Source organism: Pristiophorus japonicus, chromosome 10, assembly GCF_044704955.1.
Source record: "Pristiophorus japonicus isolate sPriJap1 chromosome 10, sPriJap1.hap1, whole genome shotgun sequence".
In the NCBI taxonomy this organism is placed as follows: domain Eukaryota; kingdom Metazoa; phylum Chordata; class Chondrichthyes; family Pristiophoridae; genus Pristiophorus; species Pristiophorus japonicus.
In genome coordinates this window covers 153278400-153304119 of record NC_091986.1, presented here as the reverse complement: position 1 = coordinate 153304119, position 25720 = coordinate 153278400, and the positions used below count along the sequence as shown (strand labels likewise).

The 25720-nt window shown below is 42.1% G+C and overlaps 2 protein-coding genes across 3 annotated transcripts in view; one reads left to right on the top strand and one right to left on the bottom strand.

The window, feature by feature from the left end:
- LOC139275140 (paraspeckle component 1-like) overlaps nucleotides 1-4444 on the top strand; it is a 126453-nt gene extending 122009 nt beyond the window's left edge. Inside the window, exons 10-11 of the transcript XR_011595677.1 lie at nucleotides 822-929; nucleotides 1243-4444. The gene's annotated coding sequence lies outside the window, so the exon portion shown is untranslated. The remainder of the gene's footprint in view (nucleotides 1-821; nucleotides 930-1242) is intronic.
- Nucleotides 4445-5586: 1142 nt separating this feature from the next.
- The window catches only part of mphosph8 (M-phase phosphoprotein 8), an 86834-nt gene continuing 66700 nt past the window's right edge, over nucleotides 5587-25720 (bottom strand). For both annotated transcript variants that reach the window (XM_070892184.1, XM_070892185.1), the window contains 3 exons: nucleotides 23235-23365; nucleotides 12845-12928; nucleotides 5587-7008 (listed from right to left, as the gene is read on the bottom strand). In XM_070892184.1, coding sequence (XP_070748285.1) covers nucleotides 6967-7008; nucleotides 12845-12928; nucleotides 23235-23365 — 257 coding nt within the window. In that variant the 3' untranslated portion in view covers nucleotides 5587-6966. The remainder of the gene's footprint in view (nucleotides 7009-12844; nucleotides 12929-23234; nucleotides 23366-25720) is intronic.

Sequence of the window (25720 nt, the reverse complement as noted above, 5' to 3'; positions counted from 1 at the left end):
TGAAGTCCATGAACATCTCTCATCTTGTTGGAGTTGAGGATGGAGTGGATATGGAAGAAGGGTTTAAGGAGACAGTTGGTATGGAAGAAGCCAGGGGATATTCATACTTTCAAGGATGACCCTGGAGTAGTGAGCAGTTTTTGCAGAGGAAAAGGTCCAATCATACATGATGTGATCCATCAATAATGGTTGGTTAAACCAGTTGTGCACCAGATATTTTAAGTCTGAGAACAAAGATGAAGCCATACTAGAGGAAACAATCTGTGTAGGAGAGAATAAAGGTTTTATTGGGGACAAGTGGAGTCAAGTGCTGGATAACTGCAGAGGTATTGTGGAAAATGGAGGAACAAAGGCTAGACAGTTAGGAATTTAAAAGTAACTTGTGGGAGCTATTACTCCAGAGCCAGATGTAGAAGCAAATGGGGTTGCAAGGAAGTAGGAGGATGTGAATGGTGAGGGATGTACGGAAATGGTCGGAGATAGCCTTGTGTGATTGAGATAATGGGAATAGAGAGGGCAAGGTTGAGGGGGTGGCTGTGAATAATGGTAGAGTTTGTATGGAGGGAAAGGTTAAAGGAGGACAGGGTGTCAGTTAAAATCAGGTGAGTCAAATGGTCTCCCATGTATGTATTTATCTTGTCTTTTTGCGATTTAACCCCTATTGTCTTAAAATTAATGTTGAATATTGAAAAATACATAAATATTACAAATTATAAACAAGCTACACACACTTTAATCATAATTACCCAAATGCCACTTGATCATGTTGAGATTAAGAGCATTGTGACCATTTTGACTAAGTTTCCATCTTTCATTTCTAGGTGATTTAGTTTTTAATGAAGGACTGATGACATTTTTGAATACTGAAATCCTCCCTTGATGAGCTTTGAAAATTTTTGATGCAACATGAGTTTCAGATTGACAGTCAGGTAAACAAACATTTTTACTTTAAATATAGTAGTATCAAGCACTCCTGTACTCACTTTCTTAAAAAAAAACTTGCATTTATATAGCGCTATTTCAAATTTGGGGGCCATCTTAAATATTCTCTTGGTTTCAGCAGTGCTGGTCACGGAGTATCGTGCTTTCAGTCCCTGTACTGCCCAGTATCTAAACATTATACCCCTGGGTTACAAAGTTAGAATTTCCTTGTGATTCGACCTGGATATGGTGTCTTTTACAAGTGTGCTCATGTGCTTCTCCAATCTTCTGAACTGAATTTTAAGCTGCTTTATTTTATAGACTGCAAATGAAGGAACAGAGCAACAGTTGTAATCACAGGAAGTGGAAGGGTGATGTCTCACAACTCATTCCCTGTTCAGGGATTTGCCAGATGTCGTCAAATTCACACCTGTCTCCTAAGAATATATCTTCAGCAACCACCTCATATTGGACTGATATGAATGGAATCATTCTCCCCATAATCGGAGTGGATGTTTGTTAAACCATCTGAGACAAGATATCATTACTTAATGCTCCCTTGGTGTGGAAACCTGATCAATGCCCTCAACAACTTGTATTTATATAGCAGGTGGGGTGGGGGGCGGCAGCTGGAGGAGGTTGCAGAGATGGGATGGGATGGGGCGAGGCCATAGAGGGATTTGAAAATAAGGGTGAGAATTTGAAATCGAGGCGTTGCTTAACCAGAAGCCAATGTAGGTCAGCAAGCACAGGGGTGATGGGTGAGTGGGACTCGGTGCGAGTTAGGGCACGGGGCAGCCGAGATTTGGATCACACCTAGTTGACGTAGGATAGAATGTGGGATGCCAGCCAGGATTGCGTTGCAATAGTCAAGTCTAGATGTAACCAAGGCATGGATGAGGGCTTCAGCTGAGGCAAGGGCGGAGATGGAAATATGCGGTCTTGCTTATGCTGCAGATGTGGTCGAAAGCCAATTTCACGGTCCAATGACACCAAGGTTGCAAACAGTCTGGTTCAGCCTCAGAAGTCAGCAGCTAGGGTATGGAGTTTGTGACGGAGACCGAAAACAATGGCTTCAGTTTTCCCAATATTCAATTGGAGAACATTTTTGCTCATCTAGAACTGGATGTCAGACAAGCAGTCTTGACAATTTAGAGACCGTGAGGCGTAGAGCTGTGTGTCATTAGCGTACACGTGGAAACTGATGGTGTTTTTGGATGATGTCACCAAAGGGCAATAAAAAGGAGAGGACCGAGGATAGATCCTTGGGGGACACCAGAGGTAATGATGCTGGGGTGATTCTCTAGGTACGGTTAGATAAGAATGGTTCCAGGCAAGTGCAGTCCCACCCAGTTGGATGAAGGTGGAAAGGCGTTTGAGAATGATAGTGGTCAACCGTGTCAAAGGCTGCAAACAAGTCAAGAAGGACAGTCACAAAGGATGTAATTTGTGACTCTGAGCTGGTACTGTGGTAGGCATGGAATCCGGATTGGAGGGATTCAAACATGGAATTGCAAGATGGGCACGGATTTGGGAGGCGACAATACGTTTAAGGACTTGAGGAGAAAGGGAGGTTGGAGAGGGTGCGATAAGCTTGCAAGCACAGTGGGGTCAAGGTTTTTTTTGAGGATGATGATGGCACATTTGAAGGAGAGGGGACCATACCGGAGGAGAGAACACAGTTAATGTCAGCTAACATGGGAGCCAGAAAAGGAAGTTAGGGTCGGTAGATCGGCAAAAATGTCATGGTGAATGGAGGGCCAACGGCTGGACAATTGAACGTTCATAAGTGCAGTTTTAAGAGTAGGGAGAGAGGTTTTTTTTTCTAGGGATGGACACAGAAGTGGACAGTGGGTGCAATCTGAGGAAGAGGTTTGATATGGCTTTATCTTCAATTGACACGGTAGGAATAGCAAGGACACGATTGATGGCAAGGTCAAGGGGGTGGCTGTGAATTATAGGTTGATGAGTTTCCAAGAAAGGAAAGATTAAAGGAGGATAGGAGGGCAGTGAACTCAGGATCGAGAGCATGATGAAAAGAGATGGAGGTTGAAATCACAGAGGATGAGAAGTCATTCGGGGCAGAAGGAAAGTAGTGAAGAATATCGCTAACATGTGAATTTGTTCTAAAATGCACTATTTAACTTACTTCCAAATTCTTCATGCATCTCAACACTTTACCAGCAATGAATTACTTTTAAAGTGTAGTTACTGTTGTGAGGGGAAATCAATAAATGACCAAATGTTTTCATTTGTTGGTAGTTGAGGGAAGTGTTGACCCCCTCTTCAAATGTCATACAATATTTTACTTCCACCTGAGCAGGCCAACGGGTACTACATGGGTGTTCCTCCAGTCCATGGGAACATTCCCAGACTGAAACAAACGGTTAAATATGAGCCGGTGGCTGACAAAGCAGTTTTTATTTCCTAAGTTGGATACCATCTGGGCCAGCAGCCGAGTCTCACAGGCAAAGTGCCAGCAAGGCATAATTGACATTACATCTCTCCGCTCTCGCAACTAGTAAAAACAGCAGTCTTTCAACGGTCTTACTGGGTTTTTGATTACCATGGGATGTTTTATTATATCAAAAGGTGCTATATATAGCAGGTTATTGATTTCTCTGACTCCCTTAATTTAACTAGAAAAGGCCTTAGTACTGTCACATCTATCCTCTTTTGACTGATCCGACTTGATCACTATTCTCTAGAGAATTATTTTCCTTGGATCTGGTAAAATATTTCCACTTTATTTTAATTTGCCTCTGGTGTCTCTATTAAACTATTTTGGTTTCATTTTGCTATGCAACCATCTTTAAATCTGAGGGATATGCATTTTTTTTTGTCCATTAAATAGATTTCTAAGAGCCCTCCATTTTGACGACTGTACTGAAATTATTCCTACAATCCCCTGCTCCAGTCCTCACTAGCTCTTGGAAATTCAGCTCTCCTGAAATCTGGCACCAACAAAATTGTCTGCAGCAGTAACTTGTCTGATCAACCCCTCTGATATGATTAATATTGCCTGGATATTCCCCATGCAGAGGCTCAATAACATCTCTGGATCACTGCTAAAAGATGGTCAATAAATGATTCTCTCTCTCTCTTTCTCCCTTTCACCGCCGCCCCCCCCACCCCCTCCTCCCAGCTGTCTATGAAAACAATTAGTGTCATCAAATTTCTACCATTCCCTCAGTACACATCTGTCCCTGATTAGATCATTGAATAACTGCGTAACCACCCACCCCCCATACTTCAGTACCTAATTCTATAGCTCTTTTAATTTGTGCACAGTTTCTTTTCCTGGCGAGTCCCTGTTTCTTTAGTCATTCCTCATAACTAAAACCTCATCTGGGATAGTTAATATTTTCTGTACCCTCGCTGCTGCCCCAACATCCTCCCAAAACTGAGCACTATTCTAACTGGCCTAACCATTAATTTATATGGGTTTGCCATTACCTGTTTTTGTATTCTATACCCTTATTTATAAAAGATGGGATCCCCACCCCCACCTATTTTTTTTTTACACCTGTATTAACTTATCCCCACACCTATATTGGCTCCCGGTTAAGCAAAACCTCAATTTCAAAATTCTCATCCTTGTTTTCAAGTCCCTCCATCGCCTCGCTCCTCCTGATCTCTAATCTCCTCAAAAAACTTAAATTTGTTGCCTTTACAAATCTATGTTGGCTACTTTTAATTTACCCATGTCTTTCTATGTGGCTTAGAGAAGCTACACACACTGGTCTGTAGTTACCTGACTTGTTGCAATGCTCTTCCAATATATAAAGATTATAGACAGAGCTACTTTTATCTCCTGCATTCTAACCCCATATAAATTCTGTTCATCTTTCCTGCCCTTGCAGAATTCCACTAATTGGCCATACCCCAACACAGTAATTTTACATCTACCAATCTCCTCCATGACTTAGCCACACCCCAACTACCTGCTGTTGCAGGCATCAAATGCACTTGGGATAGCAAATGACAGACTGATTTTCCTTTTTTCTGGGAGATCACACAGCTTCCAATTCATTTCTTAATTAAACAAGAAATATAACTTAACCTAAACAAAAATGGCTACAAGCCAAGTATAAATGTATTCCTGCTATTTTTGCTACAAGATTTCCACATTTTCAAATTAACATTTTAGGAAAATAAACACAGATTTGGGCATTCAGTTTTTAAACTAATAGAATGTAAGTGTTTGTCATGATGAAAGTTATGCATATATGCAGTGATAACATTTCTAATAAACTTTTTCAAAAAAAACCTTGACTTTTGTTTTAAATAAAAAAGCTGGTGAATAAGATGCTGCTTCTAAAAAGTCAGCAGGAGAGAAGTTTCCAGAACTGTGTTTTCCTCTCAGAGGGAATTCAGGTATGGATGGATGAAAAAGTTTTTTCCCCCCATTTTTGGAGAATTATCATTTGGAGCCACACTAGTAACATTTTCACAATGTAGCAAACAGGGAGGGAAGTGAGGAGGGAAAGGGAAGAGAGTTAGGAGTGGCAATATCGTCCTCAGTATTTTTGTAGTTTACTAAAGGGATACAAGATATTTTGGTACAACTTATTCCTAGTAAGGTTCAGGGTGATGATCATTGCAATTTTCCATTTGCTTTCAAGAAATGTGGAAATTTTTATATTCAACAGATGAAAACCAAAGTTCTTTCTTAAACATTAGAAATTATATTTTACATGAAATTTACAAAAGATCAATAAAGAATTTAGGTTTTACATGGGATAGAACAGAACTTTCATAACAATCACATTCCTCAAGTCAAAATTTTTGGTAGTATTTGCTACAGGTTAGGCACATACTGGTAGTTCACAAACAGCACAACTAGCAAGAGAACAAGTAAGGCACATACTGGAGTTGTGTGTATGTAGTGTAAAATAAGTTCACATTTCTTTTAAAGCATGCAGTAATAAGTACTGTAGCATATACCACTACTTGCCTCTTTTTAAAAAAAACCAAAAAACGTAAGAACCATTGTAATAGCTTTTATCAAAGGCCATTCTAATAATGCCAACATGGGTTCTACAACACTAGTTTGTAAAGAATAAACAAAACTCTTGAATATAAACAGCAGTAAAATGGATAGTCATTCCTAACTGCTAATTGATGATTCAACAGACCGCAAGTAAATTCACATTAAAAGAAGTCAGTTCAGTGTGTCTGTTTGGTGGGTGTGTATTTGTATGTGTCACAAGAGATGAGTTGTCAAATTCATTTATGTTAAGGTCTATACAATGACTTCTAAAGGAATGCTAGAATATTTAAAGTTTAAAATGCAGGTCTGCACCATGATACAATATACAGATTCATAAATACAAAAAAAAAAATAAGAAATACTATTAAAACAACAAACTAGTAAAGGTGGCAGACCAGTGAACAAATGTGCTATGGTAATAAGGTGATAGTCATGGGCTCACACTTGTGATCCTCAAAGGTGAAACTGATCCTGTCGTCTCATTGGCGATTCTACTGTACTTCAGAGTAACAGTAGTGGAGGCCTCAAAGCATTTCGTCTACTCACCCTTCATCCCAGAATGGCAAGTGACATGAGCCAAGTCAAAAATAATTAACCAATATCATCTGTTTCAGGACCAAGTCAGGAGAAAAAAAGTGCAGTAGCCTGACATTAGACAAAGGTATCAACTTGTTCATATGTACCTTTCATAAATATTCAAAATCTGGAGCACATTAGCACTCCATTCCACATTGTGGAAAGTCTGTATATACAGTCAGGATTTACACAGGCAAGTGGGCACTGCACCAGTTATCTTCACAATATTGAATGCCACCTACAAAAAGACAACTTTAAAAATAAACAATACAGTAACTACAGTGTGTAAAACTTTCAACAGTAATATTTTTTGAAGAAGTTGTTTGTAACAAGTCCCACAGAATATTTCCAGACAGAGACAGACTTTGGTATAAAATTCCAACTATCCAGGAGGAGCTGTACGTGAAAACAAAATGCTCACATCTGTCCATCATAATTATGATTAACCCACAGGTAGAACTGCACTGTGGGCGCATTCACTGGAGTTGGACTCTATATGCACAAATAAGCAGCTTTACCTGAAACAAAAGCAGTGTTCTATTAGAAAAATGTAACCAGATTTCAGCATCCTTTTCATGCATATTCTATAACAACAAAATGATAATGATTCAGGGTAATGTTCCAAGCTTAGCTGCCACCGTACAAGTTAGACAATCTTTGTAGGGGTTGGTACAAGAGGCCTGTGAACTGAACTTGGGAGACTGGGGAACATAATTGGCATTCCTGACCCCCTAGTGGGTTTCAGGCAAGGACAATAGTGGATCTAATTGTAATTCCACCTATGGACGGCACAGCCAAGGGGGTAAGTGATTGGTGAGTAGTTTTTTCTTTTTTTTTCTCCCCCCTATCAGTAGGTAACCTTTATCATTGTTGTTGCCAAATTAAGTTTATCTAAGGGTTAAGTCATGGCAGGAGAGCTCGGACACATGTCATGCTCCTCCTGCGCTATGTGGGAAGTCAGGAACGCTTCGTGTGTCGGACGACTACATGTGCAGGAAGTGTATCCTGCTGCAGATCCTGACATACCGCATTGTGGCACTGGAGCTGCGGGTGGATTCACTCTGGAGCATGTGCGATGCTGAGGATGCCATGAATAGCGCGTTTAGTGAGTTGATCATACCGCAGGTAAAGGTTACACAGACAGATAGGGAATGGATGATCAACAGGAAAAGCAGTGGAAGGAAGGTAGTGCAGAGGTTCCCTGTGGTCATCCCCCTCGAAAACAGATACACCACCTTGGGTACTGTTGGGTGGGGGGGGGGGATGTCTCATCAGGGCAGGGCAGCAGCAGCCAAGTTCATGGCACCGTGGGTAGCTCTGCCGCACAGGAGGGCAGGAAAAAGAGTGGGAGAGCTATAGTAGGGGATTCTATTGTAAGGGGAATAGATAGACGTTTCTGCGGCCACAATCAAGACTCCAGAATGGTATGTTGCCTTCCTGGTGCAAGGGTCAAGGATGTCTCGGAGCGGTTGCAGGACATTTTGAAGGGGGAGGGTGAACAGCCAGTTGTCGTGGTGCACACAGGTACCAACGATATAGGTAAAAAAACGGGATGAGGTCCTACGAGACGAATTTAGGGAGCTAGGAACTAAATTAAAAAGTAGGACCTCAAAAAGGTAGTAATCTCAGGATTGCTACCAGTGCCACATGCTAGTCAGAGTAGGAATCGCAGGATAGCTCAGATGAATACGTGGCTTGAGGAGTGATGCAGAAGGGAGGGATTCAAATTCCTGGGACTTTGGAACCGGTTCTGGGGGAGGTGGGACCAGTACAAACCAGACAGTCTGCACCTGGGCAGGACCGGAACGAATGTCCTAGGGTGTGTTTTTGCTAGTGCTGTTGGGGAGGGGTAAACTAATATGGCAGGGGGATAGGAACTTATGCAGGGAGACAGAGGGAAGTAGAATGGGGGCAGAAGCAAAAGATAGAAAGAAAAGTAAAAGTGGAGGGCAGAGAAACCCAAGGCAAAAATCAAAAAGGGCCACATTGCAGCAAAATTCTAAAAGGGCAAAGTACGTTAAAAAGACAAGCCTGAAGGTTCTGTGCTTCAATGCAAGGAAGATCGCTGCAGCCGACCAAATTCCAAATGGGCATCAGCCATGATCTTGTTGAATGGCAGAGCAGGCTCGAGGGGCTAGATGGCCTACTCCTGTTCCTAATTCTTATGTTCTTATGTATTCGTAATAAGGTGGACGAATTAACTGCACAGGCTGCAATTAATGAATATGATATAATTGGCCTTACGGAGACATGGCTCCAGGGTGGCCAAGGTTGGGAGCTCAAAATCCAGGGGTATTCAGCATTCAGGAAGGATAGACAGAAATGAAAAGGAGGTGGGGTAGCGTAGCTGGTTAAAGAGGAAATTAACGCAATAGTAAGGAAGGACATTAGCTTGGATGATGTGGAATCTGTATGGATGGAGCTACGGAATACCAAAGCGCAGAAAACACTAGTGGGAGTTGTGTACAGACCACAAAATAGTAGTGGTAAGGTTGGGGACAGCATCAAACAAGAAATTAGGGATGCTTGCAATAAAGGTACAGCAGTTATCATGGGCGACTTTAATCTATATATAGATTGGGCTAACCAAACTGGTAGCAATACGGTGGAGGAGGGTTTCCTGGAGTGTATTAGGGATGCTTTTCTGGACCAATATGTCGAGGAACCAACTAGAGAGCTGGCCATCCTAGACTGGGTGATGTGTAATGAGAAGGGACTAATTAGCAATCTTGTTGTGCGAGGCCCCTTGGGGAAGAGTGACCATAATATGGTAAATTTTTATTAAGATGGAGAGTGACACAGTTAATTCAGAGACTCGGGTCCTGAACTTAAGGAAAGGTAACTTCGATGGTATGAGACGTGAATTGGCTAGAATAGACTGGCAAATGATACTTAAAGGGTTGACTGTAGATAGGCAATGGCAAACATTTAAAGATCACATGGATGAACTTCAACAATTGTACATCCCTGTCTGGAGTAAAAATAAAACAGGGAAGGTGGCTCAACCGTGACTAACAAGGGAAATTAAGGATAGTGTTAAATCCAAGGAAGAGGCATATAAATTGGCCAGAAAAAGCAGCAAACCTGAGGATTGGGAGAAATTTAGAATTCAACAGAGGAGGATAAAGTGTTTAATTAGGGGGGAGGAAAATAGAGTACGAGAGGCAGCTTGCCAGGAACATAATAACTGACTGCAAAAGCTTCTATAGTGTGGAAATGTATTTTTATCTAAGCTGATACCATACGGTATTTGTGTGCCCTTTGCAATATATATATATAACAAAATGGAGTCCTGGTCCTTCCAGAACTTTCTGCATTTTAGCAGTCAGCTTGCATAAACAGCTAAACCTGGTTTGAGATGGCTGATGGCCATCAGACAGCTAGGAGACAAGTCCTGCTGAGACAAGTACCCACCCCCCATGGTGCTCTCCTATTGTCTATACGACACAAGTTCCATGCCACCCCACCCTTTTCGAAGTACTCAAACCACCAGCCATTATCTCTTGTAGAGACCTCATCCATTTGAAGCAAACAGATAACGGACTAGGAAACTGAACAATCCTGACACAATGCAAGACAGGTAATAGCTCATTACCACACTCTCATGGAGTAATGGCCGGCTGGCCAACTAATAACCCTGACAAAAGGAAATATCTGGAAACCATGTCAGGACAAGGATGTAGTAATTAACTCTTATCTGTATTCACTGACTGCGAGACAGAGCCAATACACAGGGAGAGGCCATAACTTGGGTTTTACTGTATAAATATCTTGTGAAACTGTACCATTTCGGAGGTGTTCACTTAGCCCTTGACTGAGTGTGACCTTTTCCTTGCTAGCAAGTAAATTAAAGAAACTTCTGCCGGAGCTGAAAGTGTCGGAGTCATTCTTTTCGGAGGTCGAGATTTCAACAATAGATATGAGAAGAGAAAAAGATTAGTGAAGACAAACGTAGGTCCTTTGCAGTCAGAGTTAGGTGAATTTATAATGGGGAACAAAGAAATGGCAGACCCGTTGAACAAATATTTTGGTTCTGTCTTCACGAAGGAAGACACAAATAACCTTCTGGAAGTACTAGGGGACCGAGGGTTTAGTGAGAAGGAGGAACTGAAGGATATCCTTATTAGGCGCAAAATTGTGTTAGGGAAATTGATGGGATTGAAGGCCGATAAATCCCTGGGGCCTGCTAGTCTGCATCCCAGAGTACTTAGGGAAGTGGCTCTAGAAATAATGGATGCATTGATGATCATTTTCCAACAGTCTTATCGACTCTGGATCAGTTCCTATGGACTGGAGGGTAGCTAATGTAACACCACTTTTTAAAAAAAGGAGGGAGAGAGAAAACGGTTAATTATAGACCAGTTCGCCGGACATCAGTAGTGGGGAAAATGTTAGAATCAATTATTAAAGATGAAATAACAGCGCATTTGGAAAGCAGTGACAGGATCGGACCAAGTCAGCATGGATTTATAAAAGGGAAATCATGCTCGACAAATCTTCTGGAATTTTTTGAGGATGTAACTAGTAGAGTGGACAAGGGAGAACCAGTGGATGTGGTGTATTTGGACTTTCAAAAGACTTTTGACAAGGTTTCACACAAGAGATTGGTGTGCAAATTAAAGCACATGGTATTGGTAATGTACTGATGTGGATAGAGAACTGGTTGGCAGACAGGAAGCAGAGAGTCGGGATAAACGGGTCCTTTTCAGAATGGCAGGCAGTGACTAATGGGGTGCTGCAGGTCTCAGTGCTGGGACCCCAGCTATTTACAATATACATTAATGATTTGGATGAAGGAATTGAGTGTAATATCTCCAAGTTTGCAGATGACACTAAACTGGGTGGCAATGTGAGCTGTCAGGAGGACGCTAAGAGGCTGCAGAGGGACTTGGACAGGTTAGGTGAATAGACAAATGCATGGCAGATTCAGTATAATGTGGATAAATGTGAGGTTATCCACTTGGGGGGCAAAAACACGAAGGCAGAATATTATCTGAATGGCGGCAGATTAGGAAAAGGGGAGGTGCAACGAGACCTGGGTGTCATGGTACATCAGTCATTGAAAGCTAGCATGCAGGTACAGCAGGCGGTGAAAAAGGCAAATGGTATGTTGGCCCTTACGGCTAAAGGGATCAAGGGGAATGGAGAGAAAGCAGGAAAGGGGCACTGAGGGAATGATCAGCCATGATCTTACTGAATGGCTTACTCCTGCACCTATTTTCTATGTTTACTCACTTTCTGCACTACAAGATGAAGAATGCCCACTTTGAATGAAGCACCATGAGACTGCTGGCAGCAATGGAACCATACCTAAGCATAAACTAGTGGAGTGGCTTTAGGAGGAGAAACAATTAACTAAACAAGTATACTCTAGATAACTATGTAGAGTACCTCAGTTTAAAATTATGAACAGCCATCTTAACTCAAAAGAGCAAGTATCAATAACCTCTTCCAAAGAATAGCACACACAGATCTCAAGACTGATCCCATCACAGTGTGCCTCATAATGTGGAACCACAGCACCATAAAGAAGTTTGTTGTCTACAAAGCATCATCCCCTTAAATGAAAGGCAGCAATAAGACTAGTCAACATTTTATTTAAAAGGAAAAATCAGGGAGAAGGGGAGGGAAAAGTACACTATTAATGTTGATGTTGAATATTAGTTATATATACCCAGCTAAGGATTTTCTTTTTTAAAACAAGTTTACAAACTTAAAATAAATCTGCCATTTCTGGACTTCATCCCTCCAGATTGCTCAGTGACATCACTGTAGCCATTTCTAATAAGGCTCCAATTCATATAACAGGAGCTGCACTTAAGACAAGCCAGAGAGTCGATTCAAAGTCACCTGACCCTGAAAAAATGTTACTGGCTAGGCACTCTACATACTTTGCCAATAGCACCTATTCTCAGTCAGGCACATACAGATCACATCGGCAAGGGTTCCATTGCTGATCATTGTCCCTTTGTATAATAGACATTGAACAAGGACAATATTGGGCTCAATAGTTGAACAGCACAGCAATACTCAATATATCCATACATCAAGATTGTCCAATTGGCAGAAGTCACCACTTCTGGGCAAGGAAGGAAGGAAGGAAAGTGGATCAACCTTTGCTGCAAGTTACAATTGTAATGTCACAACAGGTTGGTTAAATGAATATAATAAACTAAGAGTACTTAAATTAAGAGTTAAAAGTAGCCTTGTGCCAGGAATAAACGAATTCTCTCATTGATCCAGATTAAACATTGCTCCACTGTTGGTCATGAATTGTGATCACAGCATTCCAAAATGTTATAAATATTAACTATTTCCACAGATTTTTACTACAATATGTCAAAGTATACCTACCTTGGCAGTAGGTGCTTCAGCAAGTCTAATAAATAACTTATTAGGGCCAGGCACTGGACTGAAGGAATAAATAAAATGACTATCCTGGAAAAACAAAAACACACATTAGTTACAAAGTAGATTTCAAGATAAAAATCAATTTGTCCTCAGACATTTATTTAAAAAAAGTGACTGGATTTTTTTCAGCATTAATTGAGATTATAATTAAATACCATACATACCTATTAAGACTATTTAAATTTACATAGCAGGATAACAATCGGTCATAGCCACCAACAGTGGTGAAGTGCTGCATTTATAGTACATCAAGATACATAAAGGTATGTGGGTGAAATGAAACTGAATACATACATTAGTCCTTTTCACCATGGACTGCTTCTTTCTTGAACGGAGGCCCAACCAGTCCATCACAACCCTCCTCTGCCTGGCTGAACTTATTTTTACATTTAACAACTTCTCCTTTGACTCCTCACTTCCTCCACATAAAATACATCGCTGTGGGAATCCATATGGTCTGGCCATGCCTGCATTTTTGTGGGATACATGGAACATGAAGGTCCCCTTTCCCCCCCCACCACCCCCCACCTCTTTTTCCAATACATTGATGATTGTATCAGTGCCGCTTCCTGCTCTCGCCCCGAACTGGAAAATATCAACTTTGCTTCAAATTTCCACCCCACACTTGGCTTCACATGGTCTGTCTCCAACTCCTCCCTTCCCCACCTGCAGTTCTGGGGATAGGAGAGTGCTCTGCATAGAGTGTCTTAACGGAGTGGACTTAAACAGAGTGGTTTATTTGGGAATTTGGAAAGAGTATGAATTCGGAGAAGAGGAAGAAGGCCCTAATTGGAGGAGGTATCAGTGGCAGCGGAACCTTCAACGATTAAAAAAAAAACAAGGACAGGAGGTAGGTGATTGGTTGGTGAGTAAAGGTTTTTTTTTCCTAGGACTGTGGTTTAAACTAGGTGCGATAAACTATAAAGTACTGTATTAAACTTATAGCTTAACTAATTAAACTAATTAATATAACTAAATCATTAATAAAGACTAACTAATTAAATAAACAAAATAAGGCTAGACTAAGATATGGCAAAGCAGGTTGTGTGTCCGGACTGCAGTAAGTGGGAGTTTGTGGACAGTGAGACTGTCCTGAGCAAACGTAACTGCAGGAGATTCCTCCATCTCGAATCTCTCCAGTTCTGAGTAATTGAGCTGGAGTGCGAGTTAGAGTCACGCCGACACATAAGGGAGGGGGAGGAATTTCTGGAATATTGTCACACCCCAGAATAAGGTTAAGGGATATCTCATGGCGGCTGGAGAGAAATTGGAAAGGGAGGGGGTAAATCCAGTTGTTGTGATCCATGCTGGAACAAATATAGCTAGGAACAGGGAGGAAGTCCTGCTGAAAGAGTATCAGGAGTTAGGCTCTAAATTAAAAAGCAGGACCTCGAGGGTAATAATCTCTGGATTATTGCCTGAGCTACGTGCAAATTGGCAAAGAAGCAGACAGATCAGGAGAATTGACACATGGCTAAAGGGTTTTGTGGGAAAGAGGGGTTCCTTTTCATCGGATACTGGCACCAGTTCTGGGACAGGAAGGAGCTGTACTGATGGGACAGGAATGGGACCAGTGTCCTAGCAGAAAGGGTAAATAGGGAGGTGGCAAAGGCTTTACACTGGTAAGATGGCGGATGGAATCTACAAGAAACATAAGCAGCCTAAATATAAAAACAGGAAAAGAGAGCAAAGGGAAGAATAAACGGTGCACATTGACGGCAAGGGAATAAATGGAGTTATAGAACAGGAGACTAGAAAGATGTTAAACATAGCGAGAGGAAATCCTATTAAAAATATGAGTTAAGCTGCCTGTACAGTAATGTCCGTAATAAAACAGGGAAGCTGGAGGCAATCTTGCGTGGCGAGACATAATAGGGATTACAGAGACATGGCTACAGAAAAATCAGGACTGGGAATTAAACATTGCAGGTTATAACATATTTAGAAAAGATAAGGGGGGGGGGGGGGAAAAGAGGGGAAAGGGAGTGGTGGAGTAGCTGTATTCACTAGGGATAACATAATGGCAGTAGAAAAGTGACACAGCTATCAGCAAGACAAAAATAAAATTCATATGCTAGAGATAAAAGATAATAAAGGATCAATCACAATGATGGGTGTAATCTACAGACCACCTAATAGTGGGAGATGGAGGAAGAAATATGCAAATTAGGGAAACTACCTCAATATTAATTGGACAGAAGAGATAGGTAAAGGGGATAAGGGAATGGAGTTCCTACAATGTGCACAGGACTCCTTTCTAACCCAATATGTAAAAAGCCCAAGGGAGGATTCACTATTAAATCTAGTAATGGGTAATGGACCAGAGCAGATAAGGGAAGTAAACGTAGAGGAACATCAAGGCAATAGTGACGATAATATAATACGCTTTAAGTTGAGAATTGAATAGAACATAACTATGACAAAAACCAGGATAATAGATTGGAGAAAAGCTGATTGAGGGGCTGAGAATAGAACTTGGGAAAATAAAATGGGCTACAATATTGTCAAAAAATGATGTAGAACAGCAATGGGATACATTTAAAACAGTGTTCAACAAAGTGTAGGGACAACATATTTCACGAAAAGGAAAGAACAAATTAAACACTAATGAGACTCCATTGATGAATAAAGACATAAGGGAACAATTGAGGCATACATTAAGTACATAGGCAGCAGGGGAGTGCATGATAAGGCAGAATATGAAAATATGAGGAGAGAAGTCAAAAAAACAATTAGAAAGGCAAAGAGGAACTATGAAATTAAATTATCAAGGAACATAAAACAAATAGTAAAATATTTTACAGGCACTTCAATATAAAAAGGAAGGTTGGGATGGGAATAGGGCCATTATGGGATAGACAGGACAATACCACAGGTAACGAGAGAGAAATGGCAGAAATATTAAATAATTATTTTGCTTCAGTATGTACCAGGGAGATAGAACTGGTGGACATGACATTGGATAAGGAAATTAGTAATGAGATGAGTGCATTTAAAATAAAGAGGGGATATATTAAATAAACTAATCAAACTCAGAGGATAAAAAGAGATAGCAGAGGCATTATTACACATATTTAATAATTCATTATAAAAAGGTGTAGTACGAGAGGACCGATGGTTAAGAAGGGGATAGAAATGTCCATGGAATTATAGACCAGTCAGCTTAACATCGGTCGGTGGCAGGAAAATTAATGGAATCTCTACTAAAGGAGAAAATAGAACATCTAGAAACCAAAAATATAATAATGAATAGTCAGCATGGATTTCATAGAATCACAGAAATTTACAGCACGGAAGGAGTCCATTTTGGCCCATCATGTCCACACCGGCCGACCAAGAGCTAGCCAGCCTAATCCCACTTTCCAGCTCTTGGTTCGTAGCCCTGTAGGTTATGGCACTTTAAGTGCAACATCCAAGTATTTTTTAAATGCGGTGGGGGTTTCTGCCTCTACCACCTTTCAGGCAGTGAGTTCCAGACCCCTACCACTCTCTGGGTGAAGAAATTTCCCCTCATATCTCCTCTAAACCTCCCCCCAATTACTTTAAATCTATGCCCGCTGGTTGTTGACCATTTGCCACTGGAAACATGTCCTTCCTATCCATTCTATCCAGGCCCCTCATAATTTTATACACCTCAATAAGATCTCCCCTAAGCCTCCTCTGTTCTAAAGAAAACAGATCCAGCATCTCCAATCTTTCCACAAAGCCAAAATTCTCCACTCCTGGCCACATTCTTGTAAATCTCCTCTGCACCCTTTCCAGTGCAATCATATCTTTCCTGTAATGTAGTGACCAGAACTTCACACAGTACTCCAGCTGCGGCCTAACCAGTATTTTATACAGTTCAAGCATAACCTCCTTGCTCTTGCATTCCATGCCTTGACTAATAAAGGCAAGTATTCCATATGCCTTCTTAACCACCTTATCTACCTGGCCTGCTACCTTCAGGTATCTGTGAACCTGCACTCCAAGGTCCCTTTGTTCCTCTACACTTTTCAGTGTCATACCATTTAATGTGTATTCTCTTGCCTTGTTAAACCTCCCCAAATGCATTACCTCACACTTATCCAGGTTGCCCACCTGACTAGTACATTTCAAAAGGGAAAATCTTGCTTGACCAACCTCATTGAAGAGGTAAGAGAGAGAGTATACAACGGTAATGCAGTAGATGTAATTTAACTAGATTTTCAAAAGGCCTTCGACTGATGAACAAGGTCAGAGAATGCGGAGTCAGGGGACATGTAGCAAAATGGATAGCTAGCCGACTGCATGACAGAAAGCAGAGAGATATTACATTTTGGTAGGAAAAAGAGGTCATTTATTACTTGGAGGGTGCGTGTTCAGATGGAGTAGAGGAACAAAGGGATCTCAGAGTACAAATACACAAATCACAAGTTACGACAAGAGGTTAGCAACGTCATAAAAAAAGCAAACCAAGTACTAGGGTTTATTTCTAGAGGTGCAGAATTGAAAAATAGGGAAGTTATGCTAAACCTGTATCGAACTACTGCATACAGTTCTGGTCACCATATTATAAAAAGGATATACAGAGGCACTGGAGAGGGTGCAGAGAGGATTTACAAGGATGATACCAGATATGCCAGGAAAGGATGAACAGTCTGGGTATCTGTTCTCTTGAAAAAAAGGTTGAGGGGTGACCTAATAGAGATTTTTCAAATTATGAAAGATTTTGATAAGTGGAAACATTCTCTCTGCATCCACTCTGTCGGGAACATAACTAGAGGCCATCAATATAAGATAGTCACCAAGAAATCCACTTGGGAATTCAGAGGAAACTTCTTTACCCAAAGAGTGGTGAGAATATGGAACTTGCTACCACAGGGAATGGTTGAAGTGAATAGTATAGATGCATTTAAGGGGAGGCTAGAGATCTCATGAGGGAGAAGGGAACACAAGAACATAAGAAATAGGAACAGGAGTAGGCCATATGGCCCCTCGAGCCTTCTCCGCCATTCAATAAGATCATGGTTGATCTGATCATGCACTCAGCTCCACTTCCCTGCCCTCTCCCCATAACCCTTTATCGTTTAAGAAACTGTCTATTTCTGTCTTAAAATTTATTCAGTGTCCTAGCTTCCACAACTTTCTGAGGCAGCAAATTCCACAGATTTAAAACCCTCAGAGAAGAAATTTCTCCTCATCTCGGTTTTAAATGGACGGCCCCTTATTCTAAGATCAGCCCTCTAGTTCTAGTCTCATCAGTGGAAACATCCTCTCTGCATCCACCCTGTCAAGCCCCATCATAGGGCCCACGTTTCCGCCCTCTAAGAACGGCGCACCTTTCTGGAGTAAAAAGGGCGCCGAAAACTTACCTTGTGATTCTGCGAGCTCCTCAGGATGCCTTTGTGCTCGGCGTGTCGCAGCACAAGGGGTCGGGGGCGGAGCCAGGTCTTGGCGCTGAAAACAGTGCCGGGACCTCTGCACATGCGCGCTAGAGTGTGCGCGCATGTGCAGTAGCTCCCCGCCCCCAAGGCTGCGTGGGAGGGGCACGAAGCACGCCGGCCCTAGCCCTGGCCGAATGGGCTCACCGGGCAAAGATCGGACTCAGGCCTCCCTCCCGTTCAGCTCCCGCTTCCCCCCCGCCCCCCCCTCCCGTTCAGCTCCCCCAGCCCCTGTTCAGCCGTTCCCCCCCATCTCCCACCCCCCACCTCCCTCCATGTCCTCGGTGGGGCCCGCCCGCCCGGCAGCTTGCTGGGGGCGGGCCCTGGCCGAAGTCTTCGGCGGCCCGGCTTCTATGTCCTCGGTGGGGCCCATTCAGCCTCCCTCTCCCCCACCCCTGCCTTTCCCCCCCCCCCCACCCCCCCCTCTCTCTCCCCCCCCCCCCCCCCGTCTCTGACAGAGAGAGTGTGACACTGACAGAGAGAGAGACACACACACTAGGGGGGGGGGGGGGGTGTCCCAGCATGCTGTTGGAGGGCTCCCAGTGCTGCAGTTGGTGAGTAGAAACTTAATTTTTTATTTATTGATTAATTTTTTATTTAATTTTTTTAGATTGATTTATTGGTTGATTTATTGATTTATTTATCATTTATTATTGATTATGGCTCTTTATTTGCAAAAGTGAAGTGTTTAATGTTTGTAACCCCCCCTTCCCCCCCTATCTCTCGTTCCCTACGCCTGATTTATAAGTGTAGGCAAGGTTTTTCCTGAGCGTACAAAAATCTACACTTACTCCATTCGAAGTTAGTTTGGAGTAAGTTTTTGCTGCCTAAACGTGCAAAATAGATGCAAGTGGCTGGACACGCCCCCTTTTGAAAAAAAAATCTGTTGTAAATGAAACTATTCAACTCATTAGAACTGGAGCAAACTAAATGCCAAGAATTGCAATTTCTAAGATGCTCCATTCTAAACTAGTTGCTCCAAAAAAATAGGAGCAACTCAGGCCGAAACTTGAGTCCATAATCTTATACATTTCGATAAGATCACCTCTCATTCTTCTGAATTCCAATGAATAGAGGCCCAACCTACTCAACCTTTCCTCATAAGTCAAACCCCCATCATCTCCGGAATCAACCTAGTGAACCTTCTCTGAACTGCCTCCAAAGCAAGTATATCCTTTCGTAAATATGGAAACCAAAACTGCACGCAGTACTCCAGATACGGCCTCACCAATACCCTGTACAGCTGTAACAAGACTTCCCTGCTTTTATACTCCATCCCATTTGCAATAAAGGGCAAGATTCCATTTGACCTTCCTGATCACTTGCTGTACTTGCATACTATCCTTTTATGTTTCATGCACAAGTATCCCCAGGTCCCACTGTACTGTAGCACTTTGCAATCTTTCTCTATTTAAATAATAACTTGCTCTTTGATTTTTTTTTCTGCCAAAGTGCATCACCTCACACTTTCCAACATTATACTCCATCTGCCAAATTTTTGCCCACTCACTTAGCCTGTCTATGTCCTTTTGCAGATTCTTTTGTGTCCGCCTCACACATTGCTTTTCTTCCCATCTTTGCATCATCAGCAAACTTGGCTACATTACACTCAGTTCCTTCTTCGATATAGATTGTAAATAGTTGGGGTCCCAGCACTGATCCCTGCGGCACCCCACTAGTTACTGGTTGCCAACTAGAGAATGAAGCATTTATCCCGACTCTCTGTTTTCTGTTAGTTAGCCAATCCTCTATCCATTACCCCAACCCTGTGAACTTTTATCTTGTGCAGTAACCTTTTATGTGGCACCTTGTCAAATGCCTTCTGGAAGTCGAAATACACTACATCCACCGATTCCTCCTTTATCTACCCTGTTCGTTACATCCTCAAAGACCTCCAGCAAATTTGTCAAACATGACCTCCCCTTCATAAATCCATGCTGACTCTGCCTGACTGAATTTTGCTTTTCCAAGTATCCTGCTACTGCTTCTTTAATAATGGACTCCAACATTTTCCCAACCACAGATGTTAGGCTAACTGGTCTATAGTTTCCTGCTTTTTGTCTGCCTCCTTTTTTTAAATAGGGGCATTACATTTGCAGTTTTCCAATCTGCTGGGACCACCCCAGAATCCAGGGAATTTTGGTAAATTACAACCAATGCATCCACAATCCCTACCACTATTTCTCTTAAGACCTTAGGATGCACGCCATCAGGTCCAGGGGATTTATCTGCCTTTAGTCCCATTATCTTACTGAGTACCACCTCCTTAGTGATTGTGATTGTGTTAAGTTCCTCCCCCCACCCCGGCTATAGCCCCTTGACTATCCATTGTTGGAATATTTTTAGGGAATAGAGGGTTGCGCTGATAGATTTAGATGAGGAAAGGCGGAAGGAGGCTCGAGTGGAGCATAAATGCCGGCATGGACTGGTTGGGCCGAAAGGCCTGTTTCTGTGCCGTATATCTTAATGTAATCCTTTGCAATTGCTTCCTAACCCTAAATCTGTCTCAGGCTTCTCCTTTGCAAGATGGCAGCAATGTAAGATATGCTAAATGATTAGCTATCCCCTGCTCAGACACTATTTTTCTTTGGTCCTTGCAACATAGGAGACTGCTTAAACTGTTCTGTGCAAGAGACATTTGAATAGTGGAAACAACATTCTAGTTCTGATTTATGTGACAGCAGATAAAACAATGGAATAATTTATTCACCCAAATTAAACTGGGAAGTAACCATACATAAAAACACTAGATGAATCGCAAGAACTGTTGGGTTTAAATACCAAATCAAATATAGCCAAGCTACAATAAGGGTTCGCAGTTCACTAGCACCGTGACCATAAGCTAATTCTAAAAGTGAAGCTTTCCACATAGAAAAATTCATAGGTTCAGAAAGAGATCAGAGCAGTCAGTACATCAACTTGTGACGGGTGAAAGGTCCAACTGGGAAACAAGAGGGACAATTTCTAACCAGTTTGCATAAAGCAGGATACCAAGTAGGTCACGAAGGACAAATAGTTGCAACATGAACTCAAATAATAAAATCAGGTTTAAAATCAATATTGAACAGATACTGGCAATACTTGAAGGGCATCACAAAGTAGGAAGGATAGCACATCAGATAGTACTAACCAATTTAGTAGACTACCACTACACAAACTATCCATTTGTATTATAAGTATTAAATGCATGCTCTGCAAGAACTGCGATATCTCTACCACTGGGAACAATATCTGATCTAACAGTTGCCATCATTCAATAACCACACCGTTGACTAGATGCAATATTTCACCTCACCAAATTGAGAAAATCCTTCCTGTGAGGTAGTGAGTTCCTGCCTCTGTTCACAGTCTTCATTTCTCAGAACCATGGCTTGTACAACCTCTACAGGTTACCAGTATAACTCACTCTGTCTACTCATATGGGATCAGTAGCAGAGGAAACATGTAACATAACTTTCATGTCCAGGAAAAGGACTGTCCAGCCTGCAGACTAACTCAGCTTCTGTTGAGTAGATACCCGAATAGGTTTCATCTCCAGAGTTCCTGTACTATGATCCAAGTATTCCAAAGTTGCCCTGACTGTCTCCCATTCTAATCAATTGATGCACCAGGTTGTCAACTTCCCCGAAGCCAAATTCTCTTCCCTTTTTCTACCCCCCCATCCCGCCTCCCCCCCACTCCCCTCAAAATCAGGTGCATGTCTGTTACCAGTGTTAACTAGGCATGCCTGCTGAAGGGATTACCCTGTTATACACATTGCTTTTGAAACAAGAAACGATGGCCTGATTGAACCTTACTGGGTAGAAAAAGCACTGCAGGCTGGTCCACTGGCTGAGCAGGTACAGCTGAAGTGGTCATATAAAATCTACAAAGATGTCATCAGACCTAAATTCTTAAATAACCTTTCCCACTGGGATCTGGGGCCCTTTTGGCAAAAGAGGCATCAGATCCTCAAGTACAATAAAGCAGAGGACAGGTAAACTTGTCTGGAACAATGTCCCTGAGACTATTGGCTCCTTCTTCGATTGTAGCTAATACTTCTAGTAATTGACCATTAATCCCAGCTCTTGGGACAGTATTGAGCATCTGCCACAATGCTGTGCTGGCAGACCTAAAGTATGCAAGTCTGAAGAGCCAATCATCTAGGTACAGAAATACATGCAGATGCTACACCCAGAGATGGTATGTAGCTACTAACATGTGTAAATCCTGGGTGCAGACGAATGGCCAAAAGCTGATCATTTTGCCACATGAAATTGAACTTGACAAACTCTAGTGATATGCAATTATGCATTATTTAAGATTTGTGGCAGCTAACCAGCCCTCTGAGAACACTTCTTGGATAATCTGGGAAAGTGTCAAAATCGTGAAAATGTGATTGTCAGCACAATTTTTAAAAGCCTTTGGCAAATATTGATGCAGACCTGCTGATCAAACAAATTTGTTTCGGATGCAGTTTAGTATTGCATGAGTCACTGTCAAAGGATGTAACCTATAAACACAGACCAGTTGAGGTACATCTCTCTGCTGAGTGTAAAATTTCAGTTTGTACTTTAGCCATGTATAACAGATGCTCATCGGTTTATTGTTGCCTACGTTATTTACTCAAGAGTTTTTGGCGGCGAGAAGGGCCTTTAATCGTACAAGTCCTGGGGATTCACATACCACTTATGTGCAACATCACAACAACATTTTCATATACATGCTCAGCATAGATTTTCAACTTGCTGCTCGAACATAAAACTGGCCTTGCGGATCAGCCACCCATTATAGAAACCATTATATGAAATCAATGGGAATGAAAATTGTGCTGTTTTTAATAACGCCAGATTAACACCCATGCGGCAAGTTGAAAATCTCCTCTCAGCCTGTTGAGTTGGGCTGTATACCTACCATGTGTGGAAAACACAAAATGAAGAAAAAGTACTTACCAAAAATACAGGAAGTTGAAACTTATCATTTAGAACAACAGCCTGAACACTGCAGGATCCACAGAGTTTAGCCACTATATGATCATGGCTAAAAAAGTTTGCATGAAAGATAAAGAGAAGAATCCCAGTTCCTAGAGAAAAATAATGCTTGATGAGTTGAATCTATATACATGCAAAGCTGATACAATCTCCACTGCTGATAGCAGATGCGCTCACGCGATTTGCCCATTATATGTGATAGCCGGTATAATGGCTGAAGTGAAGCCAGAACTGCCACCCCAGTATCAAAATTAAATTTAACAGTACCCAACAAAAAAAAAATGAACAAAAGCAGCAGACAGCAACATCATAACATGTTCTTGTATTCAGATGTTTCAAACATGTCCTCAGTGTTTAAAGTTTAATTTTAAAACAGAGCAGGAAGGTGTCAAACTCAGGAAGCTGGCAAGAAGGGCTTGCAGCAGTGGCAAGTGTTCTAGAGGCTTTTAAAAGTAATTTTCTCTTGTTAAAACTTCTAGAAACATTTTTTCATTGCAGGAAAATTGAGGAATGCTCAAAACAGAAGTCCTGCTTGCAAGCAGCGAGTAATTTAATGACAGGTAATCGCAAGGTGCAAACAGTTGCTTGAACTGCCTGAAACAGTTGCCAGTTAATAGGTTTAACTTTGTAATTGATGGCAATGTCAAATGGTTGACACAATTTGCCTGATATAGGTTGGGATAAGTGAGGACAGTACCTAATATATATGAGGCATGAGCAAATTAGCAGTCTATCAATATTATTAAAGCCACAGTTGCACACACAGTTCTTCTGGTTTAAATTTTGTGTGTGTACTAAAGGGTTTCAGTTTTAAAGATGCCGTAAAAATAGTCACCCCTTCTTTTTCATTGAATCTCTGCAAAGTTGAGTCTCTATCAATCTAAATAGGAATGAGGAATAGAGAACAACATGCATTTCTCTGGTGCTTATTATGTAGTAAAATATTTTAGTACTTTACAGCATGGTACAAAGTGTCTGTATTGAGGGGGAGGAAGAGATGGAAAAAGGGTGTGAAAAAAGAAGGAACCTGCATTTATTTAGGAGTCTTTCATGTTCTCTGGAGCTCTCGAAGTGCTTCACAGCCAATGGCCAGTAAATTATTTTTGAAATGTAGTCATTGTTATATAGGCAGACATGGCGGCCAATTTGTGCACAGCAAGATCCCACAAACAACAAATGACCAATTAATCTGTTTCTGATGCTGTTGATTGAGATATAAATGTTGATAATGACACTGAAGATCTCTCCTGATCTTTTTTGAAAAACGCCACGGGATCTTTTAACAGCCATCCAGGCAGACAGGGCTTCCTCAGTTTAATGTCTCATCAGAAAGACAGCACCTCCAACAATGTAGCATTCCTTCAGTATTGCATTTAAGTATCAATCTAGTTTATGTGCTCATGTCCTGGAGTGTGGCTTGAACCCACAACCTTCAGACTCAAGAGGTAGGACTGCTACTATTGAGCAGAGCTGATCAGTGTCTTTCTCTTAAAAGAGAAGGACACTGGGAGAACTTCTTGTGCTTCCAATAGTGCCATGGAACGTTAAGGCGCAGCGGCCATGGGCAGCGTGGAGGCCCCGACCTGCAAGGGAACATCAGCGGCAGGTCGGGGCCATAAAGGCAGCAGCAAGCGGCGGCCATGGGCAGTGTGGAGGCCCCGACCTGCAAGGGAACATCTGCGGCAGGTCAGGGCCATAAAAGGAGCGGCGAGCGGCCCAAGGAGCAGCGTGGAGGTGTTCCACTACAAGGTATAGCGCGAGCTGGTGCAGGAGGGCGATGGCTGTGAAGAGTGACATCATCAAGATCCAGGTCGGTGATTGGAGCATGGGCAGATACAGCAGGAGCGGTGAGGTCGGGGCGAAGGAGCAGCGAGAGATTGTAGAGGGACGTGATCGGGGCCCAGGAGAAGCACAAGTTCTGGGCCAGGGGCCCAGGGGCAGCACGGGCCAGCCCACATTGCGATATGTGTGCGCACTAGGTCCGGGCAGTAGAGCTGGTCTCCAGTCATCTTGGGTAATCCTTGCCACTGGATCAAGACCTAGCTCGGTCAAGTCTTGTGGTGGTTGGTGTGCAACGGCCACCCCACGTTAAAAAAAAAATCACGCACAGGCATCTTCCACCCTTCAGGATGTAGTTTGGGTCCTTCATTGAAACACCTGTGAACTCGTCCTTTTTTTTTGGCGTGGAAGCAAGTCATCCTCATTTCGAGGGACCGCCTATGATGATGATGGGAATGTTTTACAGTCACCTAAACAGGCAGGTGGGACCTTAGTTTAATGCCTCAGCTGAAGGAAGGCATTTCCAAGAATTCCGTAATCCCATCAGTACTACACTGAAGTGTCAGCCTAGATTACATGCTCAATAAAGGGTTCAAAAAGCAATGCGAGATTGTGTAACAGCTTGATTCATTACTCTCATTGAATCAGAATATCATGGGTTCCAACTC